The 27,891-nt window shown below is 39.4% G+C and overlaps 1 protein-coding gene across 7 annotated transcripts in view; it reads right to left on the bottom strand.

Moving 5' to 3' along the window:
• The window catches only part of LDAH (lipid droplet associated hydrolase), a 132,058-nt gene that overhangs the window by 28,836 nt on the left and 75,331 nt on the right, over positions 1-27,891 (bottom strand). For all 7 annotated transcript variants that reach the window (XM_068937072.1, XM_068937071.1, XM_068937075.1 and 4 more), the window contains one exon: positions 11,494-11,734. In XM_068937072.1, coding sequence (XP_068793173.1) covers positions 11,494-11,734 — 241 coding nt within the window. The remainder of the gene's footprint in view (positions 1-11,493; positions 11,735-27,891) is intronic.

Raw genomic sequence — 27,891 nt, 5'->3', positions numbered from 1 at the left:
ACTAAATTATTCTCTTTTTCTTGAAAACTATTACCATGTCCTTCAGCTGTCCCTTCTTTAGTCTAAACAATTCTAATTTATTTATCTTTGAAGGTCATTGTTTCTTGGTTTCTGTTGTGGGATTCACCTGATTAAATGTATATGTCTAAAGCTGAATTTTTCTGCCTTTACAGTCAGCAGAAACAACACGATTCATCTCACCCTCAAGTAGTCATCTAAACAGATGCACTGAACATAAAAGGATTTTAAGAGGACTAGTCCAGATGAATAGAGATCTATGTATTAGACATGTAAAGTATTTCTGTTAGCACAAATGCTACCTTTTTGTGAATATATTCAGCCAATCTGCCCCTTCACCTTCAAATTCTCTATATCAAACTGCTGTCTGCCAATTGCTTTCTCCACTTTCTGGATCAAAATAAAAATGCTGGCAATGAACTTACAAATTACAAGAACTAGCTGAACAGTCTATATGTTGCCCAATTCCTTCCTCTACAGACATAAAGCAGACCAAATACTCTACTTTGGATGACTCAGAAGTTTCTCAGAACAAGTTCATGAATAGGACCGTCCTGATTTGGTGGACATAATATTCAGCAGGTCTCCCTAACTTTAACATCTGGATGTCAGAGAAAATACATGCATCCTCCTCTTTTCTCCTTGCCCTTCCTTCCTGAACAAGTTATAACCCTTCACATTGATATTGCAATTTTGTGAGTTATCCCACCTATGCCTGTTATACCAATTAACTAACCGTTTTGGTAGTTTATAAAGACTTGCAAGACCACTTTATTTTCCATACTTTTAGCATTTACGTTACATTACCTGCACATCATCTAGCTCATTTACTGTCTTTCTTCCAGTATTCCTTTGAGCCCTGCTATGAATTCTCTGTTTACCTTATTTTTAACTCCTTCAGTGGGGCGCTTCAGCTCATAATTACATAGGTTGTTCTGGCATCTTTCCCTGCAAATCCAGTTTCACGCCCTCTTTGCTAAATGCTTTGTCATTAATCACCTTCCCATTGTTGAGGAGACCAAAGCTCCCGTGTGGTCACTCCAACGGACAGCGATCTCATCTCTGCACACCCATGCATACTTGGAAATATTCTTTGGAGGAAGCAGAGTGCTTTTAACAACCATGTCTTATGATCCGTAAAACTAAGCAACTTCATCCTGCTGTCATTAGCTGCAACACAGGCTCTCTCATTCGCTGCAGTTTGTTTCCATACGGCTTGCTGTCTCACCTTGACAGTGCAGTTTCCCAGGACACTTCTGATGCTCTGCTTTGGAAGACTACCATTTACTCTTAATTTCTTCTCAGACTGTGTATGTTAGCTCACCATTCGGTACTTAATTACTAAAACTGCTATTACTTTAGATTATTATTTGCGTTGGCTAAGGACCACAGCGAAGACTGGGGACACGTTTTGTCAGGTACTGGCAGTCGTACATAAACAAAAGCCTGAAATGACGCTTTCTTATGTCACACAAGGGACTGCCACAGAACCTGCACAAATTCTTACATCCTCCTCTCCCAGAATGCTTCGCTGAGGCCTCCCTTAGTAAATCTGGCTGGCAGCAGAACAATTTCACAATAATCTGGTATTATGAAATGCTTGAGAAATATTTTAAAATATGCAAAACATTGGCAAGTTTTAATTCCCATTCCTGGTCTTTTTAAAGGTAAGCTGAACAATATACAAGTAAATTGACAATTTGCTGGTAAATGTAACAATAAACGGGAAGAGTCCATACAAGACTGCCTGATTGCATTCTTTTTCTTACTAAGAATTAGCTGTACCGTATGGGAGTGCCAAAGGTCAGGAGTTTGGCTTCAGTGTGCCAGAGGCTATCCAAACTATCAGGAAAAACATCTTTTCTGCCCCAAGTTTTACAAGCCATTCCTAAATCCACGACTGTACAACATCAAGTTGCTGATCTGCATGCAAAGTTTTGTTTATCCTTTTGGGAGAACACAAGCAGAGGGCAGAGAAGAAGAAGAAGAAGAAGAAAATAATTTAATTTCAGCAGGAAGATTACTGCCACTATTTTCACGAGCCACAGAGTTGTACTTTAACATTCTGTTATATGACTTTCTTTCAAATGCCCTCTCATGTCTAAAGCTAAATTACTTAAACTGTAAGGTTATTAATTCATTCTAGGTTAAGCTCACAGGTTACATTGAATTGCCCTGTAAAAAGCAGATTTCACTTTTGAAAATGTGTTTTCCTTAGGGAATCTACTATCACCTCATTTTCTTCCTGGTAAGTTGCCCATCTTATTGTAAGGTTCTTCAGAGGAGTGTACAAGTTTCCTTTCCAGTTTATGCTTTGCTCTTGAGGAAGCAATCACTGTCATTCCTCAGAAAGACTCAGAACACAGTGGTAAAAAGTAATAATACCAAACAGCAGCATAATCTCCTATGGGGAAAACATTTTCTATTGGTAATTATTGCCAACAGCAATCTTGGAAATATCTTATAACTTATTGTTTACAACATCAAACAGATGTTTAGTATCGCAGATGACTGAAGTAGGAACATGTGGTTACACACATGCACATACACATTAGAAAAAATGTTGATGTTTAGGGGTTTACAAGATGCAAACATTGACTTTGGGTTCAGCTCCAGTTTACACTTGAATTTAGAATTAAAATATATTAATAAATATACAATCATCATCAACACAAATAGGCAGAAATAGCGGCACTTGTTATGATGGATTTCTGCAGTCTGCTTGCTTTCAGCAAGATCAGAACTACACATGAAAATCAGTCAGCTGCGCTTGAAAATGCATACTAGGGGCTGAAGGCAAAAACAAAGAAAAAGTTATTCAACAGTTATTTCCAGATGCTTTACAAACAACGCATACTTTATTGAGAGGTGTGAATAATACTACTTCACGCTGTGTTGAAGCACGCCCAGGTGAAGTGAGGAGTGTGAGGGAAACTGAAATGTCTATGGACTTAACCCTGCCATAAGTTACTCGTGAGTAATTCCCATTATCTTCAAATGACAGAGTTATCCCTTAGCTGGAGACATTCATCTCTGGCTTATACTTCCACATACCCTGGCAGATGTTCTTGATGATGGGAGTTCTGGTAGGGTCCAGGGTTTTGGTAGTGGAAAGTGTCTGCTCTCTTATTTTGCAGGAGTGGCATGGAGGGGTCTGACGTGAAAGACGTGGTGCTCAGCCCTGTGGGGAGTTGCCAGGACGGGTAGTGAGTGTAGTGATTTAGCACCTCCACACCACAGTTCCTGCCTGAACTCTGCTATAAATTACTGTGCTTGTCTAGCCAAGTGTTTAAGCATGTGACTAGCGTTACTGAAGTCAGCTTAAGTGCTTTTCTGGATTAAGGCCTAAACTGACCCTTACTTGAGGAGCCCAGATGGAACGCAATGCCTGGACCATCACCTCTGCTGACGAGGGCGAATACCCTCTCAGGCAGAGTACGTGTAATTGGCACAAAAGGTGAACTTTACACCTCCCTCCATCCATTATTGCAAAAACCATTCCTACATTCTGTACAGCTGTAATCCCATTCTTTGTCCCATTTCCTTCAACATAAAACCACTGTTTTCAATGCTGAATTCAAATATACTTGACCATTGCACTAAGCAATCTCCTGCACCATTGGGTTTGCTCAAGATAAGCCAGCACTTCCCCCACAGATGCATAAATGCTCTATAGGACTTTTCTCCAGTACCATCAGGTTAAAGAGTTAAGCAAGGGAGATCATGAGAGCTGGTGGAAATTTTCATGAAAGAAGCAGCAGTAAAGCAGGCTGAAATACTGTTTTAGATGAGCGCAGATATCACAACCCAGACTAGTGTTGCTCTACTCGTATGAAATGACAGGTTTTGCATTAGTTAGCACCTCTGTAAATATTACTCTCCAAAAACTTCATTCCAAAACACAAATGCCTGTAGCTAAACCACGGCTATTGATACAGTACGTGCTTAAGTGCTTTGCTGGAACTGCTTGGAACAAACTTTTGCAGAGGGTCTGTGTTCACTTGACAAAGGAGTTAGACAAATCTGGTTAAATTCTCATTCAGTAAACATAAACTATGGCAGAGCCACAAGCTCTGCTTGAGATACTCCCTAGAGGAGCTGAGATGGAAGGCACGATCCTAACGCAGAAGGGAACCTTTCCACTGAATTCAGTGGCCTTTGTACTGCGCTCAGGGCAAATTAAGTCCCAATGAGCATATGACTACATCTGACACTGGCTCACATAATGCAACTATAGCTGCTAGCATTTAATGGCACATACCTATTTTCAACACCCTTTCTGCTTTGCTGACATTATCCCTTCCTTTTTCATGCTATTTGCAATGCATCGTTAGACTCATTGCAAGTTTGTGGGAGTAAATAATATCCCTGGAGATGAAACCCCAGCAGAGGTGAATAAAAATCCCTCCCTGCCTCCAAACAAATCCCAAGTGTGCCTCACATTTCATGGAAATGATCAGCAATTCTGCTATCAAAACATTCACGCCTTATGAGTAATATTTATGATGGGAGTCTTTTATGTTGGGTTTTTCCCCAAGAAAAAAAAAAAAGAGTATGTAAGAGAAATAAACCCATTGAGAAATTTCCACATTATTAATATTATTTTCACAAGGCTTTCACAGGAAAGTAAAAGCTTTTGCAAGTAATAAAAGCCCTTGTTAAACTTTTTTCTTTCTTTCTTTTGGAAATGGGGTAAATTATGAAGCAAATTGACTTTGAAAAATAAACAGGAACATAAATACATAAACGTCATTGCCTTCCTCCAGTAATTTAATATGATCATCCTACTCTTAAATAAGGAAAACATTAGTTCACTCACAAAAAGAATAAATCAGATGTGAGACTTTTCCATCAGTTTAAGTGCTGTCTTGGTAAGGTGACTTTGTCCGACAACATTAACCAAACATTTCAGTCAGGCATCGTACAGGAAAATAAACAGTAGCAGAGGAAACATGAAAATATTAAAGGCTGTTATTCTTTGGCCCATTTTCCTGCAAGGCAGGTGATAAAATATTACTGTTTCCACAGGTAAGGAAACACTCTCTTAAACACTTTGCCGAAACACATATTACGATCATCGCTTAAAACGTCAGCGGTGGACAGGACTCAGCTGTGACAGCGCGCAGGAGCCTGCAGAGAAGCTCTGCAGCAGGCGAGGACTCAGCACACCGGGCCACGGCAGTGGGCTACCCAGCGCTGCCCGCTGACCCCTAGCAATATCTGGCAGTAGCAAATTCAGAGACAGGCAACAAACATCTTGTAAAAGACAGCTGCAGAGTTTGCCTGATTCCAGGAAAGGCTTTTCCTCTCAAAGTTGGTTAGAAGCTAGCGAGAGGTAGCACAAGCTAGTGACAGGGAGGGAAATTTGCTGCTGGACCATTCTGACCTCTTCATGCCCTGTTTGTCTCGGGTAGTGACAATAAATAAATAAATGTGACAATACTGGCTTGAGTATTAAAGGACGCATACAGGAAGAAGAGAAGAGACCTGCTGAGTTTCATCCTCTGCCCACCTGTGATATACTACATTGTACTGTCTAGAATTAACATTGTTTAGTTTATGTAGACACAATTTGCTAACTATGCACTTAATTTCTGTTTTCCATGTCATTTCCATGTCATTTTGTCTAGCTAAACATCATCTCTGAAATTCTGTATGTTAAGTTATAAAGGTAGAAAAATAGCTTTGGAATGATTTCTACGTTATAACTAGAAATGATTTAAAACTTACACTTATCATTTGAAGAAATAAAGTAAATCAGCTTTTATTTCCAGGGCTTTGATTTGAGTGAGATTGGAAAATCAACTTGAAAATTTACTAGTTTAGGTTCAAAGATCTGCACAGCTATTCGGGGTGCGGGGGGGAAGCTTTTATTCCCGTGCTCACTATGAAAAACATAGGTGGCGGTTTGCAAAGTGCTTCTTGAAATCCTCTGTGATAGTAGTTTCTGTCTCTACTTAAAAATGCACTGCATGTACTTCAGCCTGTCTAAGCAACATGCTTTGTGGAAGTTGCTCCTGACTAACACATATATATAAGGTTAAACTAATGGTTGAGCAGGTTCAATAGACAAACTATTGCTCTCGGATGTAGGTCTATGTACAGTTCTGCTGCTGATCAGCTATGGATGATGAGGAATCCACTTTATATTCCTGTGTTTTTTGTTCTCTCTCCTCATTGCTCATCTTGAATGTTAAGTTCTTTGTTTACAATGTGCTAGTATAGTGTTTGAAACAATAGGACTGGGAGTAGGATTGAGAAGACTAATGTAATACAAGCAAATAAACTTGTCTAATATTGCAGAAACTAAGAGTAAATAAAAAGCACAGTTCCCTAATCATTATAAAAAATATCGTCAGAATAAGGCGCAATGTCCCCTTAACCTGACATGCATAAATGGAGAGACTCAGTTCCATAAAACTAATATAGAAAGAGCTCTACCTTCTGTGCTGAAATTAGAGATGCTCTTTATAACTTACATTAATCTTTAGGAATTAGATTTTAATTTCAGTAAAGAAAGGAACAGCATTTTAATTTCAAAATAAAGAAAGAAAACTAAGCTAAATTTTAGCTATGTGCTTACATAGCTTTTTAGAGTACTCTTCATGGGGGCAAAGCACTCCTACTTCACCATTTCAGGTAAATTTCTTTATGAATTGCTTACTTAATATTTTTCAAAAACATTTTACATTCTGAAAAATATCAGTCAAACAGGAGGGGCAGCTGTTGAGTGCCAGGAAAATAACACCGTGCACTGTCCTAATCCGAGCATTTCAGTTAGATGGGTACGTCTACAGCATGTTAGTCCCAAAAAGGAATTCCCTCCATATTTCCCATTTTCCCCATCAGGAAATGGAAGTGGAGATGTGAAATGTATTTTCAAATAAGGAAATGTATTTTCAATAGGAAACAAGTGGCAGGCCTATCACTATAAATCAGCAGTTGTAAATTGTAATCCACTCCAAGCATGGGATATTCTGGCTGTTCTTCTAGTAACATGAGTGAAGACCGCATGTGCAACTCAGATTCATGTTGTGTTCTGATGTCTTCATCAAAACGAACTGCCAGTAGATAAATACAGTGGGATTTAACTCCTCTAATTTTAGATATCTAGTAGAGATAGGCTTCATTTGTGGTCAGCAGAGAGAAACAGTCATCTGTAGAGTATGATTCATCTGACCTGCTTTAGATGCCAACTATTTGGACAGTATGATGTCTGCATGTGGACCAAGACCACCCACCCATAATGTCATATTTAACATCTCTTTGTTCAAGAAAGAGAACTGAAGCAGAGATATAGGACATGACAACTCCCAAGGATGGGAAAATTCAGATCGAGAATGAAATTTTTCAGTTAGCTCTCTGGAGATGAAATTCTAAAATAGCTTAGTTAACTCAAAACTTTATGTTCCATTGTCATAGCTAGCAGCAGCAACTGGAAGCCTAAGTTGTAGCGACTTTCAATACAAATTAGTCTCCCAAATGCTGTTTGACACTTCTGAAAATTTTATCCTACAACAGAGCTATTTCCCTGTGTCACTTGACGTATTATGTTTGACATCCCATACAGCCAACGGAGAGAAGTGGCTGTTGCTGGGAAACAAGCCCCAATACCGCCAGTGGGAGTCTACCTCTTCCTATACACTACTGCAGACTGTACACAGCTTCCTGACCTAGGTATCAGAGCAGAACGCCTCAAACGGTCTTAACACTGTTTTTTGTGCAAAATGAGTGAAATCTAAACACAGAACCCAAATGTCTCCTCATTTAGAACAAGATAAAATTTGAATCCAAGTTCTAAAGTGCAGGCTTAGTTCGTTTTCTTACAACATCTCTTGGATTCTTAAAATATAAAGGAAATCTACTGTCTCTAGCTTTCGTTTGTATGACGTTTTAAACCCATCTGAAACCCTCTTTTTCCAGTTTTTGAGTTCTCTCCCTCCCTCCCAACCTGTCTAAATTCCACAGTGCAGACCTTCTCCCCCGGCCCCCAGAGACTTCAGTATTCCCCTGCTCTGTGAAGAGGTTAAACAAACAGGGAGATTCCTCCAGGGAAGTCACAGGTTCAAGATCACAAAGGACGGCCGCGTTTGGGCCAGTTGGAGGTTTTTCTTGCTATTGTGCTTATCTGTATCTTCACTGTCATCCAGACGTTAACCTCTGACCCATGAGCCTGCCTCTCGAAAAAGCCTTGCGGTGTTTACCTATTATGTAATGTCTGTGCTTTTGTGGAAATTTTACAGAAACAAATGGAGGAAGTTTGCCAGTCAAACTGGTGGACAATAAATCCTGTCCTATGTAGATAGAATGGTTTACTGTCACTGTATGTCTGCTACTGGCATCTGTCATTGAAGGAATGTTTATAGATTTCAACATGCTGCAGTGCCAAAGTATTCGCGTATTAAAGGACTATACACAATTTTTAGAATAGCCATTACTGCACTAGATAGGAATACCTTCCTCTCACAGGCTGAACAAAGAGAATGACTGTGTTTTAGACAATTCAACGTCACTAACGTCTCATTTTGCTGTCTATTCATCTCATAGGTTCATGAACACAAGTATCCAAACACTAGTTTGCTAGCTGTAATACTTTTGCTGCCCAAAGATATCTTTGCTAGAAGTTTAATCCAGGTAATCAAATCGTCTTCAGACCCCTTTACTTGCTTCTAATAGCTCCCCTTTTTTTTTTTTTTAATACTATGCCTTCCTGTCCTTCCTTACCCTCAGTTTTCTTCAGTCACTACAGTCCCTCTTCAGGCCTCTGTATTACTTCCCCTCAGGGACAGGGTTTTATATTGTGACCTTTTTGTACAATGTCACCACAATGGGTTCTGCTGCTTGACTGGGGCTTCCACATAGCATCAGTTACAGCGTTAGGACAATGGAAAGATTATTTTGGGTAATAAGCAGGAACAAACAAAATTGGAAGTACCAGGGGGACACCGAAGTAATATAATTCTTCCTTCAGAACACACTAACCTCTCTGACTGACTCTCCTAATTAAGGGCCTGATTCTGTTCCCATCGAGTGCAGCTTTTTCATTTCAATGGGAGTAGCACTAGGTCTTACAGTCCCACTATAATTAAGTTTTCAAATCTCATTTCCTTTCAGAGGAGAGAAAACATATTGTTGTGACTAAGCTTTGGATGTGGTAACAAATCCCTGGCAGGTTGGTCTGCTTTAACGGACATACTAGTTTTAAGGAAACTTTTACCATCTTTTCTGCCCTTAATCACAGCTTTTATTACAATTACAGTAATGCAACAGATGTACATGCCAAAGGCAATACGTGTATTTTTAATGAGTTGACATGCAACCTTCCTGGAGAGGAGGAACAACTTCATTTGCTCAACATTTCTGATCCACAGCTAGTAGTTTATTATGGGACAAGGAATCAATCAGAACAATGTTTACCACAAGTTCATAGGCTTCCCTAACTCACAGCTGAGCAGTTCCATAAAACAGTCTCGGTTGCTGTGCGAGGTTTAGCAACTTTTGCTGAACGGTTACATTTTCTATTGTCTAAACAGAACAGAAGAGAAGGTTAACAGGCAATATCTGGAGAGCCCTAAGATTATTAATCCATGCATGTGGTCCTGAGTCACTGGGCTGTAAAATATCATCAGTTTCCAAAGATGAAACCGAAGAGGAATCCTGCTTAAAACAGATGATATCACAAGCCCAAAGGAACCAGTAAGGCCTATTTATGCAAGTTTTACAAGACATAGACTCATAGGAATTCTCATTCCTGTATAATGAATTCAGTCAATAAATTGAACATAGACAGAGATCACATCGTAGGAGACCCTTCAGCCTGCTTTCTTGCTTCAGTTTACTTAATATCTTGGCCGCAGATCAGACACTGCTGCACACAGAAAATTACAACAGGCTGACACACAGACGAACAAGATACACCTACGCTAGGGGACTAAACAGGTTGAAGACTCAGACTTGAATACCAGCACACACAATCTATGTGCTGAAGTACTCTTGGCACTGTTGTGGTCTAGGACAAACAGCACTCACGAAAAATGCCTGGCCATGCTTTTTTGGAGGTTAATGCAGACCAAGGACCATTTCCAATACAAGCCTGGATGGGGCTAACCTGTTTTGGGAAGTAAGAGTTTGTCTGTGTGGACCAAAGAATGATTCTTGACTTGTATAGCTGCGATCTCGCAGGTCTTCATGTAACTTTCTCCAAGACCGAATTGTCAAAGTACATATGACTATATGCATATTTTTTCAAAGTCATCATAAAACTCCAATATATCAATAGAAACTCAAGTAGCAGACAATATGACTTGCATCAGGTGCTTAAATTATCAGCCAGGAGCCTGATTTTGTCAGGGTACAGAGAATTGCAATGGAACAACCAATATTACGGTGAATTTGTACAACATAAAAAGCACTGTCCAGGTTTGACAATAAAAACACTCACTGCCCATCCTGCCTACAGTCTCTGCACAGTCCTACAAATGAGTCTCCAATACAGACTAACACATTCACAGATAGCCACTGAAGCTAAAGGAACTCAGTACAATCACAGAGTTACTGTGGCACATCTGTTTGGACGATTAGTAAGTAGAATTAACTGAGAGAAGACAGAACACAACTGGAAATCTAGGAATGTGTTTTTACTACTATTAGTGTAATCAAAACTTTCTTCTTCTTGTTATTACTATGTTAGCATCTCAATTTGTACTCCAAATTGTGTTCGACTGCTGACTTAAGTAAAATACCTGGAGTATAGCACAATCCCTATCCTGGTTTTCCTTTTACATCTAGCATAATTTATCTGAAGTTGTTCCCTGTCTTAAAGCTGTTTCTGTTGCTGGAACATGCAAAATAGGCATGCAGTGTGCCTTATCACTGGAAGAACTTTAATTTTCTGTTTTTATTTGTATGTCCAAAGAACCACTGATTTTTTTCCTGTGCATAAAGTAACTTCTGCATGCCTTTACAAGCCTATGGCCCTCTTCTAAATTTATCAATATTCAAATGCATATTATGAAATCTATACAGTTGGCTAAATCATAGACAAAAAGAAAAAGAGAGGATGCGAAGAATGCTCTGTGAAACTGATTACTGACACACTTTCATTATCCAGTATGAATGAAATGCAAAAAGTAAGGAATCGCAAGTGACATAAATTAGAATGCAAAACGCTTTCAATCACCTCAGACATCATTAGTAGTACAGGTCAGAGTTTTATTAATGGATATATATACATTCTTTGGGAAAATGTTTCAGTTGTTATTTCCCCATTAAGATTTTTTCTTCTTAAAGATTGACTGATTTTAAATTTTCCTGTACCTACAGTCATAATTTGAGAAAATACTGGACCCCTCCCTCCTTAAAAACATATCCACCACGTTTCAGTATTAAGCTTTTGTCTACAAAATTACATCATCGTTTGCCAAATGAGAAAAATACTAAAGTCGGTTTAATTAAAAACAAAACAAAAGCGCTCACCAATGCAATCCACGCTGAAGAGATTCACGGAGGTTGTTATAGAGGATTCATCACAGGACTTCATTCCTCGCAGGGCAAACCGCACCAGGGACGCTTTGACTCCCTCCGGTAGAAACGACAGCAGGTAGACGGGCATGTAGAGAATGTAACGAAGTTTGCAGAGCAAAGGCGTCATGAGTTTTCCTTGCGGGGACTGAGCGATACGCTCGATGGTTGGGAACAGCAGCACCGAGCGGAGAACCTGCGAGGGCATGAGCACAGGAGCGTCACGGAAAGTCCCCGGGCGCCGCAGCGCAGCATCCCCACCTGCCAGCCTGAGTTCTTCAGCCAGTCTCCCCTCGAAACCAGGTTCGGCTGGTCAGCCGCACCGCATCTCACACGCGCGGACGGGCTTTGGGGAATGCCCGGATCGCTTTTTATTTTATTTTTTAAAAGAGGAAGCTAGTAAGAACCTGATAACAAAACGTTCAGCTCTCCCAGCGAGACCCCAGAGCCGGAGTTGGAAACGAGCGCCCGGCAACGCGCCCGCAGCTAACTGTGACACGAAGGTGGTGATCCCACAAGAGGGCAGCATGCAGAAATAGTCACTGCAGTTCTATGCGGCTTCGTTCTGTCAGCAAAAGTACCTGCATTTTCCTTTCACCCGGTAAACTGCTTTCTCTAAGTAAAACCCCTTTTAAAACTTCAGCCAGTACATTAGTGTCTTTCCAGTCTGACGACACACAGGTTTTTCAATCGGCAGTTCAATGTAGATATATACCCGGTCAGAAGAGGAGCACAGGCACACAGCCCATTCACTAGGATTTGTGCAGCGCTCCACAATATTGCCCTTTATATGTTATAATAATATAGACGTGTTTTAAAGCTGGTAATTATTTTACGTTATAACATAAAACGTTTATGTTATCACATGTATACTATGCGATAACAGCACACACATTAGCTTTAAAGTAAAACGAAATGAATAAAAAACTCACAATAACCCCAAGTGAAACAACATGTCTACCCTCAATTGTACTTCAACGATAAGCACAAGCAAACGCTCCTGAAGAATACCTGCCACCTCTGCCTGGCATTTAAAAGCATATTACAAGAATCCATATAGGAAAAGCCCTCAAAGATACATGACTACAGTAGCTGGCAGAAATATCAAGAAAGCAAAGAAAGAGATATTCTGGATATTACAGTTGCAGATAATTAGGTGCAAATGACTATGCTTTGTCGACAACTCAGCATAAAGAAAATAAGAGGCAGTCATAGCTGCTGCTTACTGCACATATTATTCTATGTACTGCCTGAAGTAGCTTATTAATTTTTTTTAGATTTAAAAATAATTGTTGTTGCTGTCAAATTAGACTCAGCAAATGAATGTCACTGCATCTGTGTGTAGCTCCACTGGTCTCAGCAGGTATTCAGGTAGAAACCTGGGCAGGCCATGAACAGATTCTTACAAGCTTTGGGCATTATAATGTAGCACACAGAAGAAATACAGGAAATATCAGTAACTTGCCATACTGTATTTTCTACAATATTTTAAAAGCAGGCTTTGTTGAAAGTGCTATTTATATCAAAGACGGAACTATTTTAAGAAATCCCACCACTTTCCAGCTGATACTGCTTTGGTTTTGGACAAAGAAAAATTCATTCGCAGAGAGATCAGTCCTGGGCCCCTTTTTATGAAAGAAAACCACCAGCTGAAGCATAGGAATGCAAGACTTCCACTGAATTATATGGTAGTTTCGTGATATTTCAGCTAGAAGCCGAACTCAGACTCTTGTGATCTAAAGCAGATTTGACCTGCATTCCCAGGCACACATTAATCCTTTGACATTACAGTTTATAGATACAGGATTAGTTGCTTGGAGTGCTGTACTAACCACTGGGGGAAGTTGCTAAACCTTGAAGGCAAAAGAAGGACAAACCAAGAAAGCTGTTATAACGTCCCTTGCGTTCCTGCATTTTTAAAAAAATATCATGGCACACAAGTTTAAAAAATGATGGTAAGATGGAGGAAAACTTAATTTACTTTCTTTCTTCATTTAATCTTTTGCAGATAATAAAAGAGAAATGTAAAACATACATTTTTCAAACACCCATCAACTATTTTTTAGTTTACTGCTAGATTGCAGAGCCAGGATTTTGAAATGTGCATTTGCCTGCAGAATTGCTTAAAGATGTAGTTCAGCTTCTTTGCAATACCGCTGTGGATACAGCAGTTTTAAAGTATTTTAGTAGAATGATACACATGTTCTTTAAAGTAGCATGTCATATTTGTGCCTAGAAACAAGTGAATTGGAAACACACAGGTATAACAAAGGAAATCTATGAGGTTCAAACAGCTAACCTCAGCTAGTAATTTTTGCCTGTTGCATGCCACAGCTTCATCTATACGCAATTTACACTAGCTGAAATCACTTAGATGGCCCAGACGTGTATTCAGGCTGCAACTTGTATAAATATTTTAAAACTGGTCAGTCTGAAGATGGACAACATTACATGTTATAAAGCATTAGGTATTGTCACTGTTATGAATGCCACTGTATATATCATTAAGTAATGTTTAAAGGCTAATTACCCCTTTGTGTACGTATGTATATCCTTCCCACACGTTATGATACAAATTTCTTCTGATAATGATCAGCCAAAACCCCAAAAATGTCACATCCAGATTCACCTGATTTGAATTACCCCTAATTCAAAGCCTAGTGATTCTGATTGGTTAAGCACTTAGGAGGGTAGAGAGCTGGCTAGCTAGAAACACTAGTTGCAGAGACTTAAGAGGATTTGGGGACTTCTGAATGTTCGTCAGTGAATCTACTGAAGGCAAACGTGCCCCATGCTAATGATTATCTGAGCGTTTTAGGTTATACCACTTACCCTTTCTGTACTTTGGTCAACCTGCTAAAAACCAGTATGAATATTTCTTACGTTATAGTGAACTGTTGTGACAATAAGCAATATTTGTAGAATAGCTACTTAACTTATTTACCTTCTTTAATAGCTATTTAATTAACATGCTATTACATTGCAAGATTTCAACACTCAAGGTGATGCATACATTTACAATTAAAATTAAATGTATAAAGTGCATTTTCTCTTGTAGTTTGTCACAAAGGCAGCCTCTCGTATCTTCATTATAAACTTTTAACTCTCTAAATTACGCAGGGCTCAAGAACGGAAGGGTTCAAGTGATTGCAATAGGACGCAGAGTCTTGCACATTTTAGTGTTTTGGACCCTGGTAACAACAGAAAGCTAACGATACCTGCAAGCTCGTCACATAACGCAGTTCTGGCCCCAGGGCAGCTCAGGTGCTTACATAACACCAAAAAGATTAACAAGATACTAGCCTTTGCGTATGCCCAGAGAACAAACTGGCCTAAAACCCAAATATATCGTACCCTTCATGCGTTCAGTACACACACCAGCAGGGAGGTGTGGGAACCTTCAGAGTTTCAGTTGTCACTGTTTATGCACTTTGGTGTCTAGAGCTGTCGATTCATCAACTTCAGGTATTCATGATCTCCACAGTAAATTTTACAAAATAGAGAGAAGAGAAACTACTTATTTAATAGAAAGAGTGAGCCCTGAAGGCCAAGAATATTAAATGCCCATTCCCTGGCAGCATGGCATTGAGTGAGGAGCTTTGTTTAGGCAGGATCTCTAAACGAACCACTGTGAATATTATGATTCACTTCATGTGATCACAGCTTCATATAAACACTAAAGAATAAAACAAATGCTTCCTGCAAACTACATATATAAGGAACACACATATTCTTCTGTATCTTGGCTTTCTATCCAGCTTAACCTACCTTAAAAGGCGATGGCAGTATGAAAGCTAACAGCTGTCACAGACAGAGGATATCTACTTTTCTCTACTTCTCTCCACTGGGGTAACCAGTTGAAATTCCAACATACACTTGTACAACAAGAAAAAGTCCTACCCATAGATTCTTTCACATTGGGCACTTGAGGCACTGGCTAAGAGATCCACATTCAGGTAACTGCCCTATTAGATCCAGTACACACATTTTTCATTATGGAATCACGGGCAGGAACTTGGGTCAGCACCTCCAGAAGTTCAGGGCACTGCCCAAAGCAGGGTCTACAGTGACAACTGAGTATGTGCAAGTTTTGACTGCAAAATGGTTATTTCAACATGTTTTTGGATTTGCAGAAACAGCTGAAATATTTTGTTTTGATTAAACTGAGAGACAAAAACAAAAAGCCAATTAAATTTACAACAAACTTGTTTATCACTGCACAATTTATTAATCACAAGCACACTAGCAAAGGATTTTTGTAAATTGTTTATATAATTTATATATAAACCCCATAAAAGTATGAAAATCAGATCAAGACAAAAAAACACTGATATTATGCACCAATGTCTTCTACTGGAAGAACTGAAAATGTGTATCAGCTACAATTTGAAGCTTGCGTGGGTACTGTTACGTATTTTAGGGACTGATAAACTATAATACCGAGGATATAACACCATTCTTACAAACTTGGCTACCACCTACAATCAGCCTTCAAAAGGGTGACATGATTCTCAGAGGTAGTAGCTCTGTGATGAAAACTATAGGAGCTCAAAATTTTTGAGATTAGGAATTTTGATTACACATAAGAAAAACCAGTTACAAATTCAGGCATGTCAGGTATAACTTCCTGAGATTACACAGCCATTTCAAATGAGAGTCAGCAGTTGTGATGCCTTGTTGTTTGCTCTTAATATATAACGACATTTTATAAGAGAAACCAAACGGGAGAAAAAAGCAGGCAGGAAAGGAAAAGACAGATACTGAACCAAAGAAATGCATGGGAGCTATTTTAAAGATTTTTTTCAGAAGAGATCCAAAATAGATGAATTCATTAGTTATGGTCGCATACCTTCACTCTCAACAGACAGATCATCCCTGCTCACGATACCTCCCAGGCATTTAGATCTTTCTACTGAAATTGTAAAACAACAATACTCTAAGACGTGGATAAAAATATCCCTCCTACACGGCAAGAAAGTAAAACTAGATCAGAAATGACTTGCTGGCTCATTCTGCTCTTATGACAGAGTCAATGGTTGCTGGTGGTTCACTTCCACTTTCGAGTGGGAAATATTTTGGAAAGTATTCCCTCTTGCTGAATAATCTGTTCTTAATCATTGGAGGTGTACAAATGGTTAACACAACAAGCACCAACAACAAGAATGTGAGATTTCGATCCCACACCAGACACGTAACTCACACGTCATAACAGAGATCCAGAGATCAAATCAGCTGGCAGAAACAGGAAGCCATCTATTACTTTTTATAACTGATCCATTACACTGACCCATGTTAAGCAAAGAAGTGTCCACGCACAATTCTAAAACTCACATGCAGCTCCATGCAGACACGCATCCTTGAGCTGTATCAACACCACTAGTATGTGGGAAGAAGGCATAATTTCAGATCACAGGGTTGGAAAGAAAATGAATGAGGAAGCTTTATTTTAAATAGACCGCTGATTCCTTCAAAAACCTCTGAAAAGCAAAAGCTGTTTTTCTGTCAAAAGTAACACTTATATTGATATATTTTAGTTCATCCCATTTATTAGTTTATTATTCATCTGTTGTGTTGGCAGAGGAAAAGCTATTATCTGTCAGGTGAAACCCAGTAAATTTTTCAAAGATAACATAATGATGCACTTAATGGTAATCTACGGTCTACCCTTGACACGGAGTGCCACATTAATCACAATTTCTTTTACTCAGTATGCAGAAACCTGCAGGCAAAACAACCAGGGTCATGCAAGTATACCCTGGTTTATTAACACAGCTGTGCTGAGACGTTTTCCAAGAAAACGCACATGACAAAACAGACAGCATTTGCTTATGCTTTCCTCTCACCAAAGCAAGACTTTCTAGACTTGCCATTTGTTTGCTTCGTCGCTATTGTAAACACACTCCAACATTTTGGGGTTTTTTTGTCTGCGCACATTAACAATGAGGTCTGTTTTAAAATCTCTAATGATTTTCTCCTCAACTGTCCATTCAGTGTAAGATGCTATTTTGTATGCTTTATCAGCTAGCTCTTTATCACAACTCAATATATGCAAACCCCAAAAGATTTTGTAACAGGAAAAGAACTACAGAATGAACACAAGATACAAAAAATTCTTTCACTGCTGGTGTGCAGTAATAATATACGAAGTGTGCACTTTCTTCTTTTTTCCCTATGGATCTTTTGTGACCCTACATGAATGTTTTGGCTATTTGTTGAATATTATTATACGTGTGACAGAACAAATATCGCAAACACAGTTAACAGAGAATTTTTTAACTGAGAATTTTGAAGTGGTTTATGAAAATTAAGCCCCACACAGAAGTCTTACTATACTTATTTTATGGGTGAGTAAAGTGAAATTTAGAAAGGGAAATGACTCCACATAAACATATACACTATTAAGGATGTAAAACAACTGTATAGCAACTCATTCTGCTCTAATCAAAAACTTACTTCTCTGGGCTACCAAATTGTTTCTGTAAAACAATCAATGGGGTAACGTGCAAACGACCAGACTTTTGTAGAAGGGTTTGTATACTTTTTTAACGTGAATGCCACTGGGGGCTTAGTAGCTGCTTGGTTCAAAAGAGCCTTCTATTACCATGCATAGTCCCCTCCCAAGATGCTGCTGTGAGGCAGTGGCACTTCTGATATAATGAACTTGACTTCACACTCTGAATTTAAGTTTTCCGCACTTTCTATTTATTAGTACCAAATTTCCATTTTGGCACCAAATCCATCTTTTCTTCTAGATCTCTGGTTGTGTTACATATACTCTGTGTGAATGACTAAGTGACAGAAAGAAGGATTTTGTTTGAATTTTCTAAGAAAATCCTTGGAATATGAGAAGCATAATTTGCCCCCCTGCAGAGTATGATTTGTTTCCCAACAAAGGCAGAGTGAACATAAGCAACTCTCTGGGAACGTCCTGTTAAAACTGTAAATGATACACTTCAGATTTCTTCTGATGGGCTCAAGGAATTCTTGCTCCCTAGAAAAACAAACTTTCTGAGTGCCATTATCAGCATCATGGCAACATTTGCCAGCTCCTTCATTTTAGTAAAAGGGTATTCAAGTTTTCATAATTTCATAGATTGTATCAATATTCTTGATCATAGGGCCTTCTGGTAGAGTTTTCGTAGTCATACTCAGGATACTGATGAGGTTTAAGTTCCTTCAAGTGAACAGACACACTCACGGCTCTGAAGGCAAATGGAGGATGCATAGATCCTCAAAGGCAGAACGTCTTGCAGAGTACCTGAGGAATGTACGGTTCAGCTGAGCAGAACTGTTTAGATGCCATCCGTACAGAAAACAATGACCAAGTCAGCAGTTATCGGTAAGCAAGAGTAGTATGAGTGCAACAAGATAACAGCATAGAGGAGTGTGTTCAAAGACGAACGTTATTTACAAAGTCAAGATTTTTTGCTTTTAAATATATAAACATATGAATCCAAACAACAGTGCCTAAGATAGGAATCATTAATATACACATATCAACTGTACTTTAAGGACTAAGCATAATTGCCTTGCAAGCAGCTCACAAGACCCATTTACCAAATAAACTTTGGACTGAAGTTTGCTTGACAACTTCTGTGTTGTTCGCTGTAAGGCATTAGGCCTAGTCATCATCTTGGGCACCTGCCAAGTCCAACACACACACAGACATGCACAACTCAGGTACATGCTTTTAATTCTACGCTGAATAAACGTACTAAAATCTAGAGACCTCCATCTAGCACACTGGTTACATGAATATTAATGACAGCTTACAGTAAAAATTCAAATTTATAATTAAACACAGCTAAGTAAGCTTATATACATAGAGTTGAGCTGCTGGCCAAAGCAAGAGTATGACAGTTTTCTTCATGGCATCATTAGAGAAATAAGATAAGATTTGCCACATCCAAGGCCCTAATTATTGTTAACCAAGCATAATTTTCCCCCATGCATCCCCTTCTGTAAATAGAAACTAGCGGAAAATTTTTCACTGCCTATGGCAATGAATTTTTCATTGCCTATTATGGCTCCCACTTTGCATCGTACCCTTAGTACTGGTAAACTAAACCGGGCTAGGACTTAGGCTCCAGAACTGACACTTTTCTGCATGCTCTCTGGGATGATTTTGGCCAAGGCCAGCTAGCACCCTCCCAGACAATGCCTAGGCACAGTTTAGAAAAAAGCACAGGCCAGGGAGTCTTCTTAATAGACGCTATGCATAAGGCAATTTTGTTTTGGGCAAGGGGGAAAGGAGAAGGCTTTACTATTTGAATGTAGGCTGCATTTTGCTCCTTGTCATCAAAAGCCTCAGAATGGGCCCTGGCTTGTTCTATTTATTAGCACAGAATAAAAGTTTTAAACATTAGTCTTAGGATATTTAATTCATTTAATCAGAAATACCTCCAATCATTCAGAGGGATTTAATAATTGATTTTGTCTAGGTGAGATTCTAACACACTGGATTACATTTATGGCCATTACACAGAGATCTCCCTTTCTGTTATCAAGAGAACTTCCACTAGAGGCACAGCCAGAAAAGAACATCCAGCCACGAACTTCACATATATTTATATTTATATCGTTAACAAAAGCTGCTGAAATCCCATCATTAAACCCAAGGAAAATGAATAAGAATAAACCTTCCCCCTATTCAGAGTTAAGTTTGGTTCAGTTTCATTCAACTTCACTCCTGGCCCCTACGCCTAAATCATCTGAGACTCCCAACTGAAGTCAGTTCATGAACAGTCACAGACAGATACTTGGAAGATGTCAGATGAAATGAAATCACTTTCTAGGAGAGTTTTCTGCTTCCCACTAGCTATTCGGGCCCGAGACTTCTGATTAGGTGCTTCACGACACAGAAGCAAGTCAGACCTTTCCACAGCAGAAGCAGCGGAGCATACGTTTCATCGGGTACTTTTCAGGAAGAAAATCACAGAATTACAGAATGGCTGAGGTTGGAAGGGACCTCTGGAGATCATCTAGTCGAACCTCCCTGCTCAAGCAGGGTCACCTAAGGTATATTGCCCAGGATCGCGTCCAGGCGGGTTTTGAATATCTCCAGCGAAGGAGACTCCACCACCTCTCTGGGCAACCTGGTCCAATGCTCTGTCACACTGACAGTCAAGAAGTTTTTCCTCAGGTTCAGGCGGAACTTCTTGTGGTTCAGTTTGTGCCTGTTGCCTCTCGTCCTGTCACTGGGAACCACTGAAAATACTCTGACCCCATCCTCTTGACACCCTCCCTTCAGATACTTGTACACGTTGATGAGATTTCCCCTCAGTCTTCTCTTCTCCAGGCTCCAGCTCTCGCAGCCTTTCTTCCTAGGAGAGGTGCTCCAGTCTCCTCATCATCTTTGTAGCCCTCCGCTGGACTCTCTCCAGTAGGGCCCTGTCTCTCTTGTACTGCGGAGCCCAGAACTGGACACAGTACTCCAGATGAGGCCTCACCAGGGCTGAGTAGAGGGAGAGGATCACCTCCCTCGACCTGCTGCCAACACTCTGCCTAATGCACCCCAGGATACCACTGGCCTTCTTGGCCACAAGGGCACGTTGCTGATTCATGGTCAAATTGTTGTCCACCAGCACTGCCAGGTCCTTCACGGCAGAGCTACTTTGTAGCAGGTCAACCCCCAACCTGTCCCAGCTGCAGGGCCCTGCACTTGCCTCTGTTGAACTTCAGGAGGTTCCTCTCTGCCCAACTCTTCAGCCTGTCCAGGTCTCTCTGAATGGCAGCACAGCCTTCTGGTGCGTCAGCCACTCTTGGTTTTGTACCATCAGCAAAGTTGCTGAGGGTGCACTGTGTCCCTTCATCCAGGTCAATGAATAAATTGAACAAGACTGGACCCAGTATTGACCCGTGGGGGACACTGCTAGTGTTGTGGAAACAGTTCGACCCTAGGTTTCCGTGGAGCAGAGTCTCACACAGGTACAACAGCTAAATTATTTATTTATTTAAATCATGGTACGATAAAGTAACAGCTCGAGCTGGGTGCCTCTGGGGAGAGATCCAGAACAAAAGAATTCTTAAGTACTTACACTTTTTACAGTCTTATTTCTCTGCCTGCCAGTGAAAGTCTCTTCCAATCTTCTTTACTGAGTCGGTGGTCTCTGACTGGTTCACGTCTATATCCCAGGACGGTTGCTAGATGGTTGCTGTGTTCCTGCTGCAGAGTACCTTATCCTATCCAAAGGTCAGCTGTTACCTCTGTTCATTCGGGTCACTGTTCCGTATCCTTGAGGGCTGGTTCTAGCTGATTTTGCAGTCGCATCGTCAGCAATGTTCTTCAGGTTACAGTTCAGTCCTGCGGCCTGCAGGCTTCACCTACTTTAGGAACTTACGCTAAGCAAGAGTAAGACTTATGCTAAGCTAAGCTAAGTTGGCTACAGTTGCCTTCTCTAAGAGCTAGCTACAGGCCTCCAACTAGACTGTGCTACTGATCACAACTCTCTGAGCTCTGCCATTCAGCCAGTTCTCAATCCACCTCACTGTCCGCTCATCCAACCCACACTTCCTGAGTTTCCGTATGAGGATGTGATGGGACACAGTGTCCAAAGCCTTGCTGAGGTCAAGGTAGACAACAGCCACTGCTTTCCCCTCATCTACCCAGCCACTCATTCCATCAGAGAAGGCTATCACATTGGTCAAGCATGATTTCCCTTTGGTGAATCCGTGCTGACTACTATGCTACAGTAAAGCATTATCGAGTAAGTGCTCTCTAAAAAGGCTCATTTAAAGCACTCTATTGTGAAAACGCCGTGTAAATTTACTGATGTGACTTAACATGGCAATGTATAAAGATCTGAATTTAGAAATTACTTCTGTAAAAGCTGAAGATACTAATTAATTCCCAGGATCTGGTCTTGAATGGTTCAGAACCATTAAACATCATTTCATACGACATCTACAGTGTCTATATAAAGTGTATGCCAACATAAAAAATGCATTTAGTACTATTGACATCAGTGCACCACATCTGCAACTGTATTTCATTTCATTTGAATTTCTGCGTAGTCTCTCAGCTCCAGGCTATTTCTGCCATTGAAGTAGAAAAGCCGTAGCATAACTTCACTGTCAAATATGGAAAAAGTTGTGTAGTGCTTTCCTATTACATTTTAGTCAAGCAATGTATGCATTTGCACCAAAGAACCTTGACACTGGTCTGCTTAAAAATCAGAGACATATTCTGCATTTGGTCAATGTTTGCAGACATGGTCTGCAAATTACTGATAGGGAGTAGAAGAAGATAAGACAGAAGAATTTCATAATAGCTTCTGTAGCCAGATTTCAGTTTCCAACAAATGTAGTACTTCCATTGGTTGTAAATACCAAACCAGCTTTCTGAGATCCAACCTGGATCAAGATGCTAAAGGCAATTTTTCCAAGAGGAAGTATATCAAAAAACTGAAAAAAGAGGTACCATAATGAGGTTTTGTTAAGTTAGATTTGGTATTTTAATCACTCAGCTCATGGAACCAACTCAGAAGCTACTATTATCTTTAAATATGCCCAGGAAAAATAATCTAAAGTATGAATGAGTGGGAAAAAACTTGGAAAGTAATATAGCTGAAAGGATGCATGGGTGATGGTGATCAGCAAATGATAGGTAAGTCTGCAATACGATACGGTGGAGAGAATGAGCAAGAGATAAGTTCTGCAGATTAATGTTACATAGAGAAAGGAAATACATTGCAAATTCCAGAGGAATTTCTGTTTACCTAGGAGACTATGGAGATTGCACTCTATTCTGTACATCCTAAAATGAAAATTTTCAATCAACAGCCATCCACAAATAAAGCATAAAATTAACAAAGGGTTTGGAGGATTACATTTGTTAAGAAATTCATATATAGAGAGAGGAATATTAATAGCTTGGCAAAGAAGGAGCAAAGAGGGAACAGGGTGGAGAACCGTAACTACACAAATATTTCATGGGTGTAAAGTGAAGGATAAGCAATAATATTTTGGGTAGGACAAGCGACATAACTACCTGTGACAGAAAGAAATTAACAAATTCAAATCTTAACCTGGGCATCAGAATTCTGTCCTTTTACAATGCACAAAACTATCAGGTTCCAGGAGCAGACTACTCATCAATAGGAATGGTGCAAGAGAGGAAAATGCCATCTTAACACTCTGATAGAGATGTGACAGAACAATCTCTGATTTGCAAAACCAGAACACTGTATAAGGAAGCTGTAGAAAAAGTTAACATAAGGCCTGATAACGTTATTTATACATTCATTTCTTGTGAACTGCACTCTCCTGGGACAACCGCATATTACATACACTGACTAAACTAGTATGTCAGGAAGAATGAAAAGTAAATGCACTGACCTAAAATGGCATTTTCTTCCTTCCTTTCTTCCCTCCTTTTGTGTAAAAGGTCACCACATGAAGTACATTGAATTTTTAAGGCATCCTACTGATTGCTTTTTCTGCTTTTTTCTCTTTTTACTACATAGAGCAGAACCTAAACTATGCTAGATAACCAGCTGAATTGAAGAGAATCTCTACTGCTGACAAAGGCTGTCATAGTTCTGTGCGTTTACATGGAACTGTGACATTTTACATCAGCTAGGAAGTTGAGTTTGTCCATTTTTGCAGTCACTGAATAGCATCAGCTAAAGGTTTAACATCGACTCATACCTTAAATTACTTCTGTCTCCCTTTTTCAGGACAGCATGTAAAAGTACACTGCAGGTCAGCTGCCTACAAGGTACGATGGTATATTCATTTTGGTTCTGTATTTCATTGCTAAGGAATATTAGGGCTATTCCTAGCTAGCGTTTGGATTGCCGCTGAAAGAATGCTTTAGGCTAAGTTCTCCCAGAAATGGTGACGTACCTTGGGCAAAGAATATACCGGGGATACAATATGAAAGCTGTTCATGCTCCTTAAGTTTTTTCTAATAATATTTCTCTGACTAAACCATGAAAAGTTAGGAAAGGATTTGGCACAGCAAATCAGACTGTAGGGTGGGGAGAAGGAAAAATGGGTTTGTGTAATTCATTGCATTACATTTGACAGCTTCAAAGGGAAGGTTCAAGAAGTCTGATGGCTGGGAAAATCATGGGAAAAGCATATTCAAAAAGAAATCTTCCCCCTAAATCTCTTCAACTGTTCCTTGGTTCACATATGTCAACAAATGTGCCATTTACAAACAATGATGTGGTCTAATATCACTGAGGACAATATTATCCATACATATGTTTCATCTTTCCTTTAAAAAAAATCTTAATATGTCCCTATATTTTACAACAGTTAATTTCACATATAGAAGACTGTGAAGTTGTGAAGACTGTGCATGACTTCACAAGACAAATATCAGTGTGCCCTGTATCTCTCCCTAGCCTGTCTCCCGGAGAAGGTTAACGCTGGTGGAATATTCAAAAATGATATATTTTGTGGTTTGCAAGAAGATTGGTATGCATACTGTTTCTTAGAGAAGCCTTCTAGGGAATGTATATGTATAGGTATACTATTTCCTGAAGAATACAGCTTGTATTTCAACATGTGCCTGTTGAGAGAGACTTAGTTAAAAAACTGTGGATATATGCTTGTTTGAATGTATGTTACCCTGAATCCAGCCTGTTGCAATAATAGGCAGGACAAAAAATTCAGGACAAAATTCTCCAAAGTTAGAAGTCTCACTTCTGCAATTCAAAGCAGTAGAGACATACCTGATATAAATTAACCAGCTCCCTTTAAGGTCTGTGTGGTTGTGAAGTTTTATAGAGGTGAGAGGCGATCCCGCATTACCTGTGCTCGCAGAGAGACAAGAGCGGTCTCTGTCTCTCACGCTTGGATAATTCTCATTGCGCCCGTTTTGTTCAAATTCAAAACAGGAATTGAATTCAAACTCTAGCCTAATCTATTAGATTATGATAAAAGTAACTCTAACTGTAAAAACGTGAAGTTAATAATGGACAAGGAGAATATATCAGAAGCCAAGAAACAGACATCCCTGACATCAGACAAAGATAAACGGAAAACAGCACTCAAACAGGAAACAACCCTTGTCACCCAGCCAACCTGAGCTTAGGATGTGATGCAACACAATATGAAAGCAATATTGTTTTGTTAAAGTATGTTATGAATTTCTAGTTGCTTTGCTTTGCAGATCTCTAGAGGAGACATTGACTGGAGCTTGGCTACCACTTCTCCCCTGCTTCAGCTCTTGCTGACTGTGCACTAGTTTGACCTCTGAGTGACAACCTAGCCAAGGAACAACAGTGTGAAGGTTGTGAAGACAACGATGTCAGCACAGCACTGACAGAGAGAGCCTAGTCCATTGTACACTTATCATAAGAATTAAAAGACTGGGTGTGCAGGAAAGAGACTAAAAAAACCCTGGTATCTTCATATTCTGCATATTTGCCACTTCTCACGCATCTCATGAGTCATATCTGCAGCATTAAGGTTTAAGAAAAGCCTGCTTTTCTCACTGTATCTGTGGAGTAACAAAGTGTACAGTAAAGGCTAAGGCTCTCCATCCATGAGCTTAAAAAGACCAGTGCCAAATGTCACTATGGAACGAACTCACCCTAATTTTAGCTAGGCATAATACAGTTTATAGGACAAAAAAGTGATAGTGCTATTGTACAAGGGCTTATTAAAGCTTTTTTGGAGTAAGAGGCAATTCCTAGCCAACTACGCTCAAAAAAGAGGAATTCAGACTGAAACGGGTAGAGGGAAAACCTGGGCACGTAATGAGGCAAGAAAATTAAGGGAGGAGCTAAGGATATCTTGGCTCATGAAACAGACAATGAGCATATGAGTACCTTTTATTAAGGTTACAAAGAATAAATACCAGAGAAATAGTTTGGCTTAAAAGGTAATACTTATGCAGGATTAGATGGATATAAATACATTTAGACAGAAATTAGAATCCAGTTGCTAGACCTGAAAAAATTAAGTCTGGAATAATCCTCCAAATAATTAGGAATAAGGAAACTACATTGTTTTTAGTTCATGAAATTTGAGTTCATGAAATAGGCTGCAAAAAGTGATAAGACTGCAAGACTATGTTTTGAAAGGCTTGCTATAGTTTTTGCATCATGCGTAATTGTATGTATGCAGATATATATTTATACTATACTGTACTTTTTGTATAATTTTTGGAATTGAAATTTATTTATTAGTACATAATATATCTTACATTTTAGTACCCAGGCTCTTGTTTGTGGACTTTCCCATTGTCCAAGAAATATTTCTTTCCCTAACTCAAGGTCTAAATTGTGCAGCCTTGATCACCTTCCTTCAAAACAGCAAATATTGATTGCAGGTAGATAAGCGACACTGGCGGTGCATACAGTGTTCCTTAAAATACAGAAAACTTTGTAGATGACAACAAGGGGTTCCATACCTCTTTTACATTTATATTTTCTCCTAGTTCTTCACTGTATTACTCATACTCCCTTACATTCAATATATTCAGTATTACAGTATAAATTACTACACCACCTTGGACATCTGAATTTGACCCATTTTGTTCAAATACATGTCATATAACATTTTTCTAATGACTGCAAAACTTGAGCTTATTTTTGTGCTATTTCCTTTCAGAATCTACCTGATGATATAAATAGTAGGAAATATTCTCGTCTGTTTAAAATACTCTACAGCGATCATAAGGTTTTCCACATCCTGGCACCCTCCTTATTTACCATATATTATTCAATTTTATTTGAAGTATGTCTTTTATGCCTCAAGGCTCCAGTGCTTCCTGGCAGTTTCACCTGGATGGACATGTAATTCAAGGACTAGCTTTTTTTTTTTTTTTTTTTTTTGATGTATCTGTATTTCAAACTGTAGTCTTCAGGGTAATGATGAGCACAGCAATGCATACAATGATTACATCTGAAGGTATGCAAGCCTGAGTGTCACTTGCACCAAGCTGTGACCAAATTTATGTCTGCTTTAAGGCCACTTTTCACTGACTTGCTATAAATCTGGGTCCTCTGTATTGGAATCCTGAGACCCAACTCATTGCACCAGGCATACGAAGAGTCCTTTTAAAATGTGAATCAGAATCAGGCTTCTACAGTACTAATTTTCAATCTGCGTAGTATTATTAAAAGTATACTAAACCTTGTTCTGTAGAGTTTAATCACAGAAGATCTAGAATGAAATGAAAATAACTCAGGAGGCATCTTTCAGTAGGAAGAAAGTCAGGGGCATGGAAACCTTAATATTACCTAACTTCAGCTGCTAATTGTAAGAAATTACTTTTGCTAGCAGTGTGGCTGGTCACAGCAGAGTAACTGAAAAGGAGAGCCCTAATTGAAGGTATAGCATATCTGATAGACTCCCGAATGCTTCTGGTCCTGTGTGTTCCCAGCTATGGTAAGG

The sequence above is a fragment of the Struthio camelus genome, chromosome 3, assembly GCF_040807025.1.
Source record: "Struthio camelus isolate bStrCam1 chromosome 3, bStrCam1.hap1, whole genome shotgun sequence".
Lineage (NCBI taxonomy): Eukaryota > Metazoa > Chordata > Aves > Struthioniformes > Struthionidae > Struthio > Struthio camelus.
Note: the sequence above shows the minus strand (reverse complement) of the source record. Positions and strands in the feature narration are given on the sequence as shown.